The sequence below is a fragment of the Delphinapterus leucas genome, chromosome 4 (assembly GCF_059928025.1).
Source record: "Delphinapterus leucas isolate spDelLeu-1000000601 "Yukka" chromosome 4, BTC_Dleu_Yukka2, whole genome shotgun sequence".
Taxonomy (NCBI): Eukaryota; Metazoa; Chordata; class Mammalia; order Artiodactyla; family Monodontidae; genus Delphinapterus; species Delphinapterus leucas.
Genome location: NC_143132.1, coordinates 1,860,816 through 1,874,614, shown reverse-complemented (window position 1 = coordinate 1,874,614; position 13,799 = coordinate 1,860,816). Strand labels below are relative to the sequence as shown.

The 13,799-nt window shown below is 57.9% G+C and overlaps 1 protein-coding gene across 2 annotated transcripts in view; it reads left to right on the top strand.

The window, feature by feature from the left end:
* TRPM2 (transient receptor potential cation channel subfamily M member 2) overlaps positions 1-13,799 on the top strand; it is a 43,114-nt gene that overhangs the window by 14,695 nt on the left and 14,620 nt on the right. For both annotated transcript variants that reach the window (XM_089910113.1, XM_089910114.1), the window contains exons 9-19: positions 327-429; positions 2,783-2,904; positions 3,129-3,467; positions 5,538-5,675; positions 7,131-7,257; positions 7,446-7,591; positions 8,179-8,291; positions 8,709-8,922; positions 10,356-10,474; positions 11,214-11,346; positions 11,785-11,956. In XM_089910113.1, the coding sequence (XP_089766239.1) occupies positions 327-429; positions 2,783-2,904; positions 3,129-3,467; positions 5,538-5,675; positions 7,131-7,257; positions 7,446-7,591; positions 8,179-8,291; positions 8,709-8,922; positions 10,356-10,474; positions 11,214-11,346; positions 11,785-11,956 (1,726 nt within the window). The remainder of the gene's footprint in view (positions 1-326; positions 430-2,782; positions 2,905-3,128; positions 3,468-5,537; positions 5,676-7,130; positions 7,258-7,445; positions 7,592-8,178; positions 8,292-8,708; positions 8,923-10,355; positions 10,475-11,213; positions 11,347-11,784; positions 11,957-13,799) is intronic.

Sequence of the window (13,799 nt, the reverse complement as noted above, 5' to 3'; positions counted from 1 at the left end):
AGGTGGGTAGGTCCTCCCCGAGGCAGGAGGACCCGGGGAGAAGTCTTCAGTTAAGTGATGCTGAGTGTTGATCAGTGACCGATCAGTGAGGTGAAGATTCTTTACACTTGGGCTGTGTTTTCCACCCCACAGGCCACTCGCAAACACTGTGTTTGGTCCTCATGCATCTTTCATCTTCACCGTCTGGGGTGGGGGCGGCGGGGGGCCCTGGCTACACAAGCAGTTAGGACTCCTGCCTGGGGCTCTGGCTCCGTGCCCAGGGCCTTGGTTCTGAGGGTGCCTTTGGGGAGGCAGGAGGCACCTCACGTGAGGACCGTCTTTTGCAGATCCAAGACATCGTCCGGAGACGGCAGCTGCTCACCGTGTTCCGGGAAGGCAAGGATGGCCAGCAGGACGTGGATGTGGCCATCCTGCAGGCCTTGTTGAAGGGTGAGGGGCAGACAAAGTGGGGACAAGGGGGAGGAGCCGGCTGAGGGTTCAGGACCCTGAGTCCTGGCCTAGAGGAGCCAGAAATGCCACCCGTGGGCAGATGCGCTGGTCAGAGGGCAGCTGGTGGTGGACCTCGTCAGGCCTACCTCATGCTCCCCCGGGCAGGTGGGTGCCCACCACCAGTGTTGGGGAACAGGCTCCTTTCTCAGCTTACCTTCTCCCCTGAAATCTGAGTGCAGCCTGCACTGATTTACCCCTTAGTGGTCATCAGTTTCTCATAAAATTCTAGCATAGAAAGAAAGAACCTTGGAAGTCTGCTCCTGTCTCCCCACCATCTGCCTCATGGTTAACGCCTCTGCCCCCAGCGCAGGGCAGAGTCCAAACGCAGGGGTCCTCAGGACCAATAGAGCTCTCGACCGACTTCTGCTCCGTGGTCTGACCTCTGCCCTCCAGCCTGTCCTCCCCGGGCCCACACTTCACTCTTCCCTCTTCTCCCACTTCTTGTGGGGGAGGGAAGCCAGTGCTACCCTGCCCTTCCCGCCAGTGTTGACATGGCTGAGACATCCCTGGTGCCCAGAAGCCTTTGCTCTGCGCTGAGCAACCCCTCACCCTGGAGGGACACCAGCCCCAGGCCAGCCCTGACGGCAGAGCAGGGGGCTGTCGTAGCAGAGGATCGGCTTTCACTTTTCTGTGCATCCGTCCACATGCCATGGATGCGGGGCTGGGCTCTTCTGCATCCTTGCCAACACTTGGTACTGTCAGTCTTTGAAGCTATAGCCCTCCTGGTGGCCATGAAGGGAGATCTCGGTGTGGTTTGGATTTGCGTCTCCCTGGGCTTCTTGGCCATTTGTATTTCATCTTGGGGAAATGTCAGATCTTTTGTCTGTGTTTATTTGGTTATTTGTCTTCTTATTTTTGAGGTGTATGAGTTCTTGATATATTCTCATACAAATCCTGTGTCAGATATATGTGTTGGGTATATTTTCTCTTGGTTCATGGTCTGTTTTTTTTTTTGTTTTTTGTTTTTTTTTTGCGGTACGCGGGCCTCTCACTGTTGTGGCCTCTCCCGTTGCGGAGCACAGGCTCCGGACGCGCAGGCTCAGAGGCCATGGCTCACGGGCCCAGCCGCTCTGCGGCATGTGGGATCTTCCCATACCGGGGCATGAACCCGTGTCCCCTGCATCGGCAGGCGGACTCTCAACCACTGTGCCACCAGGGAAGCCCTGCTTTTTTTTCAATAAATTTATTTATTTTATTATTTTTGGCTGCGTTGGATCTTTGTTGCCGCGTGCGGGCTTTCTCTAGTTGCGGCGAGCGGAGGCGAGCGGAGACTACTCTTTCTTGCGGTGCACGGGCTTCTCATTGTGGTGGCTTCTCTTGTGGTGGAGCATGGGCTCTAGGTACGTGGGCTTCAGTAGTTGCGGCATGTGGGCTCGGTAGTTGTGGCTCTCGGGCTCTAGAGCACAGGCTCAGTAGTTGTGGCATACGGGCTTAGTTGCACTGCGACATGTGGGATCTTCCCGGACCAGGGCTCGAATCCATGTCCCCTGCATTGGCAGGCGGATTCTTAACCACTGCGCCACCAGGGAAGCCCCTCATGGTCTGCTTTTATAGGTCCTTTGAGGTGTCTTTGCAGAGCAGAAGGCTTATATTTTAACACATTTTAGTTTACTAATTTTTTTCTTTATGATTCATGTTCTTTGCATCCCAAGAAATCTTTTCCTTTCCCCCAGTTGCACATATTTTCATCTGTTTCATTGTGGAAGCTCTATAGCCACAGCTTTTATATTTAGGTTTATGATCTGCCTCAGGTTACTTTTTCTGTGTGGTGTGAGGCAAGGGTCAAAGTTCTTTTTTCTTTTTCCCCAAATAACAACCCATGTTTTAAAATGTTAACCCAGCAAGGGCAGAAACTGGTTGGGCAAAATACTTGCGCTGAGAACCTGGGTGAGGTGGTGGTTTTGCAAACAGGGCAAAGGAAGGAAATGTGATGGTCTTTGTGGTCCAACTTTTGAGTGTGGATCTGAAATGCCTGCCTTTCAGAGACCCGTGTCTAGTTTAAACTTAGGGTGGGGGCTTGACCAGGAGCTGGGGACAGAGTGGAGGGCTGGGGTGAGTGGAAGTGGTGACAGAAACCCAGAGATTCTCTGATTCTACCACTGAAAGGAAAAGGGATTTTATAAGGGTGCGTGCAGGGGAAGGGTGGGGGATGGCAGTGATTTGTGACCTTATCTATTCAATTAAAATGATGGAGACGGGTTGGTGACACACCCCTCCCTCTCTGACTTTGTTAGGTGGGGAGTGGCTTGGAGGCCCAGAGCAAAGCCCCTGATGCGTGTGCTTTTACCTGCAGCCTCTCGGAGCCACGACCACTTTGGACACGAGAACTGGGACCACCAGCTGAAGTTAGCAGTGGCGTGGAACCGCGTGGACATCGCCCGGAGCGAGATCTTCACAGATGAGCGTCAGTGGAAGGTGAGGCTGCAGGGGGTGCCCTGGGGAAGGGCTTGCTGGGCCTCGGAGCAAGGGCAGGCCCTGAGGTGGCCTCGTCCAGACCCCAGCTCTGCCCTCAGTGAGGGCGGCTGGCACGTCTCCTCCTCCCGAATCGGGAGACGCCGGCATCCCCGTCTCGGGGGCACTGAGATAAGGGTTATGCGGGGCGATGACCACATGCACGGCCCCCCACGGCCCGCTCTCAGCCCTCAGAACTGTACCCCATGATGACGGCTGCCCTCATCGCCAACAAGCCCGAGTTCGTGAAGCTCTTCCTGGAGAACGGGGTGCGGCTGAAGGAGTTCGTCACGTGGGACACGCTGCTCTACCTGTACGAGAACCTGGAGCCCACCTGCCTGTTCCACTACAAGCTGCAAAAGGTGCTGGCCGAGGAGCCTGAGCGCCCGGCGCCCCGTGTGCAGCTGCACCACGTGGCCCAGGTGCTGCGGGAGCTCCTGGGGGACTCCACGCAGCCGCTGTACCCCCGGCCCCGCTCCAGCGACCGCCCGCGCCTCCTGCTCGCGGTGCCCAACATCAAGGTCAGTGTGAGTGCTGGCCGTGTGCCGCGCGCACCGCTGTGTCCTCGGACCTTTGAAACACGGGCTTTATTTTCACTGGGAAAGTCAGCTTTGGCTGCCGTAACACAGACGGGGTGGCTTACACAGCAGGCGTCTTTTTCTCCTTGCCCTGGAGCCTGGAGTCAAGGTCAATGTGTCGGCAGTGGGCTTCTGGTGAGGTCTCTCCTCCTGGCCTGCAGGGGACCAACCATCTTCTTACCCTGTCCTCACACGGCCTGTCCTCAGTGTGTCTGGTATCGTTGCCTCTTCTCCAAGGAACACCGGTCCTGTTGGATGAGCACTCCACTCTCATGACCTCATTTAACCTTGATCACATGCTTGAAAGCCCATCTCCAAATACAGTCACATTAGGGGATGGGGCTTCAACATATGAAATTTGGGGGACACAGTTCAGTCCATAACTCTCCCTTTCTGAAGACCTCCAACGGTACCAAAAGTTATGTGGGGAAAATCCTCTCCCCTGTGCCCTGTACCCCGAGCCCTGCTCACAGGTGTAATCGGTGTCTGTGTAGCCAGGTCAGCATGTCCCACGCGTATCTGTGTGAGATGCATGTGTGTTGCAACAATAGGACGGGGGCTTTTCTAGTCTGCATCCTTATTTGATGGGAATCCCGCAGCCTCTCAACATGAAGTACAACGCTGGCGTTTGTGTGTGTATTTATGTGAGGGAGCCTCTTCTTCCAACTTATTAAGTTTTTACAAATGAAGCCTCAGTGCCGATCTTTGTCAGATGCCTTTTGAGGAGTTGAACTGCTCTTCTTTGACCTATGAATTTGGTGAATTATAGGTCGTTATTATTTTTTGATTCCTGTTTTGAACCTCAACTCGACTGCAGGGTAACATGTATTCAATATGGTGTTGGATTCCCAGTATTTTCAGGGTTTTGCATCAGAATGTTTAAGTCTTTAATTGTAGTTTTATTTCGGGGGGGTTATATTTGTCAGGTTCTGGTATCAATTTTATGTTAGCTTTGTAAAAACATTGGGAAGCCTTTCTTCTTTCTCTGTCCTGGAACAGTTTATGTGGCCGGAGTTCACTGCTTCTTACAAGCTTGGCAGACTCCCCTAGGAGTCCATCAGGGCCTGGTGCCTTTTTGGGTAGTAACTGATAACTTTCTCATTTTCTTTCCTGATGGTCCCGATGTTTAGGTTTTCTTTCTGTTCTAAGATCATATTTGATTTTGTTTTTTTCTTGCTAGAAAATTATCCACTTCCTTCAGGTTTGCAAATCTGTCCATTGTCCTGTGTGAGCTATTCCTGACCCCTGAGAATGATGTGACTGTGGCTTGGTTTTATATATTTACAGTTCTGCTTTTCTTGATTCCACTGTGTTTAAGATGTCCAGTTGGAATGTGCTCAAGTGGAAGCTCACACAGACCCATGTCTGTAATTTAAGAAGATGAACTGATTTTTCTTTTTTTTTAAAGATGAGTCTTCAGGCGATTTCTAAAATCACTTAAGGAAAGTGCAGTTTTGTGTGTGATGTGGGAAGTGTGTTGTTTGCTTCTGGGAATTGTTTCCAGACTGTCTGAGGATGTGTTTATTTACTGATGGGCCAGGAAGCCTGGGTTCTCATTATCACTTGGGGTCAGGGCCTTTCCACTCACACATGGCTTTGTCTGTCTGGTGTTTTTTGCTGACCTTCTCTGCAGGAGACATGGTATAGGTTCCCTTGAGGAACTCACAGCATGAATCTATTAACAGACTCTGTGTTAGAATTTAACTTCATAGAAAAAGGCTTTGATGCCAGCAGATAAGAGTAGGAAACATTGGGGTGCCTGGCTAGCAACAAGGGTCTACAAATATTGGTGTGGGAGGTAACTGGGTATTGCACTTTTTGGGTGTGTCTTCACGTCTCCAGAATGATGCTTTAAGAACCCCAGTGTGCATGAGAAAGATTTGGGTGTTGTTGGAAATGCAGTTTGAAGGGCTCATGCTCCAGGGACGGTGAGGCTGAGCTCAGGACCCTCAATAGGCCCCGGGGTTCTGATGCTCGTGGGGCCCTAGGTGAGGGCTCTAACTGTCCGCTGCTCACCAGGTGCAGGGAGTGAGTCTCCGGTCCCTGTACAAGCGTTCATCAGGCCACGTTGCCTTCACCGTGGACCCTGTCCGTGATCTTCTCATTTGGGCCATCATCCAGAACCGCCGGGAGCTGGCAGAAATCATCTGGGCTCAGGTACCCAGACCCGCTTCCTGGCATGCACGGCTATGGGTGGACCAGTGACAGGACTCTAGCTGGGGCTCCTGGCCAGAGAGCCAACCGCAAGGGGTTGGTCAGTAGCACAGGGCCATGCAGGGAGGGCAGTGGGTGTCCACAACACCAGAAGGAACTCAGGGTGTCCAGGGTTGGAGGGCAGAGAGCTTGGCCCTAGGCCCTAGGCAAGAAGAGAATTTTTAGAAAGGAGTGCCACACAGTCTCCCCCTGTGGTCTGTCTGGACCAAGGCCCACCTGGCACACACACCAAGCAGGCCGCCCTCTGTGACCCACACGTTCTGGTGGTCAGCGCACATGCTGTGCCCCCCACCCTGCCCCCCCCGGTCTGTAGACTCTGCAGGCAAATTCCATCCCCGGAGGGGCAGCCTCTCTTTCCATTGATGGTTGGGGGTCTTAGACACAATCTGTTACTGAGAGGAGCGCTTCCCAGGTGCTGCTGCCCTGAGCTGTTGGCGGGCCGCCTGGGAACGCCTGCCGGCTGGCCTGCCAAGTCCTAGTCCCTGGGCCTGTGTGCGGCCTCGTCACCCGCTGCGGGGGACTTGCCGGGGAGCTCCCTGAGAAACAGGGCACCGCAGGCCCAAGTCTTCCTGTGTGGCTTTCCTTTAGTTCGAGCTGACTCTCCTCGTAACGGGAAAGTAAAGTTCTGTCATTTTTTCTCAGAGAGGCCCCGCTTCTAGGTGCTGGCATTTCCAGGCTGCTCTCAAGAGCCTGCTCCCCCCAGGGTCCCAGCAGAGGCTCTGGTGGCTCCCCGCTTGTCCGTAGTTCTGGGAGGTTTGCCCTCGCGCAAGGTGCTTGGGGGAGCGGTCGGCGACAGAGCCGGGCCTGACTGTGGCCTCACGTGTGCCCCTTGGGGCTCAGGGGGCAGAAAAGCCAAACCCGGGTTTCCAGGCTCTGACACCAACCCCTCACCTGGGCTGACACTGCCCTCAGACCCAGTGCCTCCGGGCTGAGCTTTGAGACCCTCCATGAGATCTTCCTGGCCCCCACTCCGGTGCCTGGGACTGGCAGTGCCACCGAGGCAGGGCACCCTGGCTTTGGACAGGGACGTGCGAGGGCCTGGTCCCCGCCTCTACCCTTCAGGGTGCTCCATGCATGAGGTTAGCCAGACCCCCGGGGAGCTGTGGGTCTCGTGCTGGCAGGGCTGTGCTAGCACCAGTGTCCAGTCCACGTTCTGGGGAGGCAACTGGGCTGCCTGGTAAGCGGACCACTCCCACCAGCCCGTGCAGGAAACTGGCCACCAGCAGGGCTTACCTGTGATCTGCGTGAGCCCAGTGGTTTATATGGAAGGAGCCACAAGTACTTGCCCCACAGCCTGTGCTGTCTCGGGGCCTCTGCCCTCATCACCCTGGGTGGTGTGTTGGGGGCTCCCGGGGCTGGGCCATCCAGGTCCTCACGGTGGCTTCCCCTGGTGCCCAGAGCCAGGACTGCATCGCTGCGGCCTTGGCCTGCAGCAAGATCCTGAAGGAGCTGTCCAAGGAGGAGGACACGGACAGCTTGGAGGAGATGCTGCTGCTTGCTGACGAGTTTGAGCAGAGAGCCATCGGTGAGTTCCTGGGGCCACGGCCTTGGGCCTGGGCTCAGCTCCTCATGGGTCCCCCTGGGGTCCTCGCCCCGAGGCTCAGCACCATCCGTGTTCAGGCTGTGTCACCTGGAGAGGCCCTGCTCTGACACTGTCCTCGGCTGTCACTGCTGGGGACCCGGCTGCTGTGATGCGGGCTTCCTCCCATCCAGGGGTCTTCACCGAGTGCTACCGCAAAGATGAAGAGAGAGCTCAGAAGCTGCTGGTCCGCGTGTCGGAGGCCTGGGGCAAGACCACCTGCCTGCAGCTGGCCCTGGAGGCCAAGGACATGAAGTTCGTGTCTCACGGGGGCATCCAGGTGACCTTCCAGAAACACCTGCCGCGCTGCTGCAGGGGCAGACGCGGCCTCCCACTCACACAGACGGCACAGGAGGGCCCTATGTGGGAGCCCCCAGCAGGCCCCCAGGAGGTCCCAGGGACAGGACTCAGACGCCCACCCCCTCTACCTGGGGCCTCGCGAGGGGTACGTGGGGGGCGGGGCATCCTCCTGGAGCACCGAGTGCAGGGTGCTCTGGTGTTTCCTTGGTGACATGGCGCGCGTGGCACACAGTGGGTGTCCCTCGGAACCCTGGCGCTTCCTTGGAGCACAGCCTCCTGCTGTCACCACGTCCACAGCACTGTCGTGTGCCAGCCGTGCTGGATCCCAGGGACGTGGCGGGGAGGGGGTCCTGTCCACACCCCCCGACCCCCAGAGAGAGCTCAGAGGGGCCAGCTGGTGGGAGACGGGGGGACGGAAGTCCTGGGCTTGAGCCCTGCTCTCCGCCCCTTCTGTCTGGGAGAGCTGGCCCCGCCCTGCCCACAGGGAGCCTCTTCCTCGGCCTCAGGGAGCACGGGGTCGGGGGTGGGGGCCGCCCGTCGCGCTGACACCGGCACCCATGTCCGCAGGCCTTCCTGACCAAGGTGTGGTGGGGTCAGCTCTGCGTGGACAACGGGCTCTGGCAGCTGGCCCTGTGTATGCTGGCCTTCCCGCTGCTCTACACGGGCCTCATCTCCTTCAGGTGCCGGCCTGGCTGCGGTGGGGGCCGGGGGCTGGGGGCCCGGGGGTCCGGACCTTCCATCCCAAGCACCCTCTCTCGGGGGTCCTCACCACTGCCACTGATTCCAGGACGGAGGGGAATCACGCTTGGGGGAGGGCCCCCCAGGGCTGAGACCTGCTGTCCCCCAGTACCCACGGGGGGCCGAGCGCCGCCCTGTCCGCACTATCCACCGTGGCCTGAGTATTTTGTTACAGCCCGGAAGGAACCCGAGGGCCATTTGGGGACCCCTCCGTGGGGCCGTCTGGCTGAGCCCCCGCTGAAGCCATGCGTGCAGGGGCAGCAGCCGCATGCGGGTCCTGGGCCTCCCTTCTCTGCGCTGTGGCCTGTGTCGCCGTCAGGTGCCTCACGGCCGCGGCCCCACCCCGTGTCTGCCCCCAGGGACAGGCGGCTGCAGGCCGAGGGGGGCCTGGCCCGCATCCGCGCCTTCTTCAGCGCGCCCGTGGTCGTCTTCCACCTGAACATCCTGTCCTACTTCGCCTTCCTCTGCCTCTTCGCCTACGTGCTCATGGTGGACTTCCAGCCCAGGCCCTCGGGCTGCGAGTGCCTCATCTACCTCTGGCTCTGCTCCCTGGTGTGCGAGGAGCTGCGGCAGGTAGGGCCCTGCCCAGCCCCAGCCCCACCCACTGACCCTCCCGCCCCCGGGCAGCTCCCTGGGCTCGGGCACTTTCTCCCGGTGGCCCTTGGCCCAGTGCCATCCCCGGCGAGACTCATGGGGCCTCTGAGAGCGGGCAGTGCCCCTTGGAAAGGGCGGCCTGCGGTCCAGCAGCCACACCGGCCCTTGCCCCTCCTCCACCTGGCCACCCCTCCCCAAGCGCTGCTTTTTGCTTGAAACCCTCCCTGATCACCCCGAACGGGGTGCCCTCACCACGTGGCCTCCTGGACTTGGGGGGCGTGTGTGACCCCGGCCGCGCTGTGAAGGGCACTGCAAACTGTGGGGTCCCGAGACTACTCTTGGGTTTGGGAATTCTCCAGAAGCGCCCCCAGCGCCCTGAGCCGGCACACGAAGCCACAGCTTAACATCGGCCGAGGGTCGAGGTGCACGGCAGCGTCCGTCCAAGGATTCTAGACACAGAGCTCCTGTTGCCCCCTCCCCTCGGTGGGCAGGGTGTTTCCCGGGGGTCGGTCAGGTGCTGAGGGGTGGCCCACCACAGTGTCCAGCCCCCCTGGAGGCCAAGCTGGCCCTGCGTGGTCCAGGCCCCATCCTGAGTCCCGCTGTGAGACGACCTGGTGAACAAAGACCCCTTCCGGGCTTGGAGGCCTCCTCGGGGGCCCGGGGCAGAGGGAAAGGCTGATCCTCACGGCTTGTCTGCCCCCCCAACCCCATTCCCACACTGTCCCCACCTGCCAGTACCTGGAGGCAGCCAGCGAACATGACCCTCAGCTGGTGTGGGGAGGGGCCGGCCCGCTGAGAGACGCCCGCTCAGACTCGCCCCTGCTCTCTGAACTTGGCAGCCACGAGCCCCAAGATAAAGCCAGCTTAGCTCACATGCGTCAACACCACCGCCTGCGGGGGACCCTAAGGCACCATCAGGGTCCCCAGGAAGGAGGTGCAGGGTGGGCAGCCAGGCCTGGGGCCGCGCTGGCTCTGCGGGCCTCGCCTCGTCCCGCACGGCCTCCTGCAGCAGAAGCCCCTGGTCCCTGGGCCCCGGCCTCACCGCGGGCAGCCCCAGGACAGAGGGCAGGCCCTTCTCCCGGTGTCTGCCCAGCGGTGCCGGGGAGGGGACCCGGTTGCTTCTATGGGGCCGCCTGCCCCGCGTACCCAGCTGCTGGGGTCTGGGGTGGGGACTCCCGCGGGGCAGGCCAAGCAGGGCCGCGGTCCCTCTGCCGTCTCTCCCTCCTCTGGGGGCCGCTGCAGGGGGGGGGAGCACGCCCCGTGGGAGGGGAGCTGGCCCCTGACACCTTCGCTTGAGGCTGGGGCGAGCGGAGGCCACGTGTCCTGCCCGCGGCCCCTCCCCAGGAAGCCGTGGTTTGCTGGTTGCCGCCATGAGCGGGATAAGGCACCGGTCCCGCTGTGTCCCCTCCCAGCTCTTCTACGACCCGGACGAGTGTGGGCTGATGAAGATGGCGCTCCTGTACTTCAGCGATTTCTGGAACAAGCTGGACATCTGTGCTATCCTGCTCTTCATGGCAGGGCTGACCTGCCGGTGAGCAGCCTCCCTGTGTGGCGCCCGGTCCGTCCGTCCCGTCTGAGGCAGCCGCCCCACAGGGCCGGCTCCGGATGAGGCCACAGGCCAGGGCCCCCCCGCGGGGCTCAGCTCCTCTCTGGACACATCTGTCCCGAGGGTGCCCTGCCCCCGCCTGGGGATGGTGAGGGAACCAGGGCAGAGACTCGGGGCTCTGTCACTGCGGGTGGCTGCCGCGTGTGTGCGCCTGCATCCCAGCCTGGGGCTCTGACCTCTCCACTGCCCGTCAAGGCTGTGCGTGTCTGCCCTGCCATGACCCGCTTTCTCCACCAGGCGAGACTGCCTGGCCCAGCCTCTGGTTCTCGGGATGCCCATGCGGCCTGTGGCTTCCCTGCCCGTGGCTGGGCTTCTAGACCCTCCTGGAGGCGCTGCCCCTGAGCTCACACCCAGCTTTAGTGCTTTGGGGTCCCGGGGTTGCCCCTGGACTGGGGCAGGTGAGCAGGAGGCCGGGGCCAGGCCCTTGGGGCGGCCAGCTGAGGCCCCTGCTTCTGCCCAGCCAGGCTCATCCCCTCGCTGCTGTACCCCGGGCGCATCGTCCTCTCCCTGGACTGGGCCAGGCCCTGGGGGCGGCCGGCTGAGGCCCTGCTTCTGCCCGGCCAGGCTCATCCCCTCGCTGCTGTACCCCGGGCGCATCGTCCTCTCCCTGGACTGGGCCAGGCCCTGGGGGCGGCCGGCTGAGGCCCTGCTTCTACCCGGCCAGGCTCATCCCCTCGCTGCTGTACCCCGGGCGCATCGTCCTCTCCCTGGACTTCATCATGTTCTGCCTGCGTCTGATGCACATCTTCACCATCAGCAAGACGCTGGGGCCCAAGATCATCATCGTGAAGCGGATGGTAAGGGGACGAGGGGCCCCTGACGCCAGTTCCAAGTGAGGCGCCCCAGGGCTTCGGCACACCCCGTAAGATCCCCAGTCCCAGCCTTGCCCCTTGGGCTCCCACCCCCGGGCACGCCCGTCTCGGGTCTTTGCCTGTATGTTGCCTCCTCCAGGCAACCTTGCCTGATCTCCACAGCTCATTCCTGATCCCGGTTACAGCTCCTATCACTCCCCTCCTGGGTCATGGTCACGTTGGACCCTTCCTGCACTTCAGGGGGTGCCCAGCGCACCTTTGAGGTGTTGGGGAAGCCCCAGGGCTGTTCCCCCGGAGCTCCTGGCTCTAGACATCCATGCCGTGGGCGTCGATGGAATCCCCCTCCACTGCAGGGCACACAGGAGCCCACCTGTGGGCAGTGAGGGTGTGGGGCTGCAGCCTGGTGTCTCCCTGTCCCCGCAGATGAAGGATGTCTTCTTTTTCCTCTTCCTGTTGGCCGTGTGGGTCGTGTCCTTCGGGGTGGCCAAGCAGGCCATCCTCATCCACAATGAGAGGCGGGTGGAGTGGATCTTCCGGGGGGTCGTCTACCACTCGTATCTCACCATCTTCGGGCAGATCCCGGCCTACATCGACGGTACGATGGGCCCTGACAGCCTTGGGAAAGGAGGGGCCAGCCCAGCGGGGGTCCTGCAAGCTCACGGAAGTGGGGCAGGGAGGGCCCGGGGGCCGTGGCTCCTGCAGTGCCTGTGGCCAAAAGAGACAGGTGCACGCTGGGTCCAGCTGAGCAGGGAGGGTGCCAGCTGGCGGAGCCTGAGCCGTACCTCGCAGCTTCGGGGAGATGGGGCCCTGGGGCATCGGCTGACCCCCACCCCCCAGCATTAGATGCTGTCCTATTCCTTCTGTTCCTCCCACTGCAGGCAGAGATAAGTCCTCCTTCTCTGGACGCAGAGAACTCGCTCTGCGTACTGAGCTTGTTCTCCTGAAGAGCCTCATTGAGATTTAATTCACATTACCGTAAAGCTCAGTGGCATAAAGTGTCCGCTGCACTTCTGTATATTTACAGAATCTAATTTTAGAACATTTGCATCACCCCAAAGAGACACCCAGTGCCCATTAGTAGTCACTCCCCTTCCCCCTTCCCCTCAACCATAGGTGACCTCTAATCGACGTTCTGTCTCTATAGAACTTGCCTTTTCTGGACATTTCATATAAAGTGGATCATGTAATACATAGTCTTTTGTGTCTTGGTTTTTTTACTTAGCATAATGTTTTCAAGAGTCGTCCGTATAGTAGTCTGTATCAGCATTTAATTCCTTTTTGTTGCCAAATAATAGTCCATTGGTTGGATTTGCCATGTTCTGTTTATCCATCCATAGGTTGGTGAACATTTGAGTGGTTTCTACTTTTTGGCTCTTATGACTAATGTGACTACGTTTTCTATAAATTTTTGTGTGGACACGTTGTCATTTCTTTTGGACGTATACCTGGGAGTGGAATGGCTGGGTCACATGGTAATTCTGTGTTTAACTTTTTGAGAAGCTGCCAGACTGTTTCCCACAGCAACTGCACCAGCAATGTATGAGGTTCCAATCTCTCCACATTCTCGCCAACGCTTGTTATTATCTGTCTTTTTTGATTCTAGCCACCCTACTGGGCGGGAAGTGTATCTCACTGTGGTTTGATTTGCACTTCCCTGATGGCCAATGATGTCGAGCATCTCCTCATGCGATTACTGAGCCATCTTCTTTGGAAAAATATCTGTTTCTATCCTTTGCCCATTTTTCAAGTGGGTATTGGTCTTTTCATCGAGTTGTAAGAGTTCCTTACATATGGTTACCAGTCCCTTATCATATATATGATGTGCAAGTTATTCGCCATTCTGTGGGTTGTCTTTTCACTTTCTTTATGTTGTCCTTTGAAACACAAAAGTTTTCAGTTTTGTTGAAGCTCACCTTGTCAATCTCTTTGATCATTTGTGCTTTTGGTGTCATATCTAAGAACACACTGCCCAAGCCAAGGTCAGGAAGACTTATGCCTATGGTGTTATTCTAAAAGTTTTATAGCTTTAGCACCTACTCTTGGCCTTTGATCTGTTTAGATTAATTTTGTATACAATGTAAGAGGCATTCTTTTACAGGAAGTATTCAGTTGTTCCAGCACCCTTTGTTGAAAAGACTATTCATTGAATTGTCTGGGCACCCTTGTCAAAAATCAATTGACCATGAATGAAAGCGTTTATCTGTAGGCTTTAAGTTCTATTCCGTTGATCTATGTGTCTACCCTTGTACCAATACCACAGTCCTGGCTAGTATAGCTTTGTAGTAAGTTTTAAAATCAGGAAGCATGAGTCTTTCAACTTTGTTCTTTTTTTCAAGATTGTCTTGGCCTCTGGGTCCTTGGGTCCACATGAACTTTTGGGTCATCTTATCAATTTTTCCAAAAAGAGCATCTAGGATTTTGATTGTAAACATGTGATG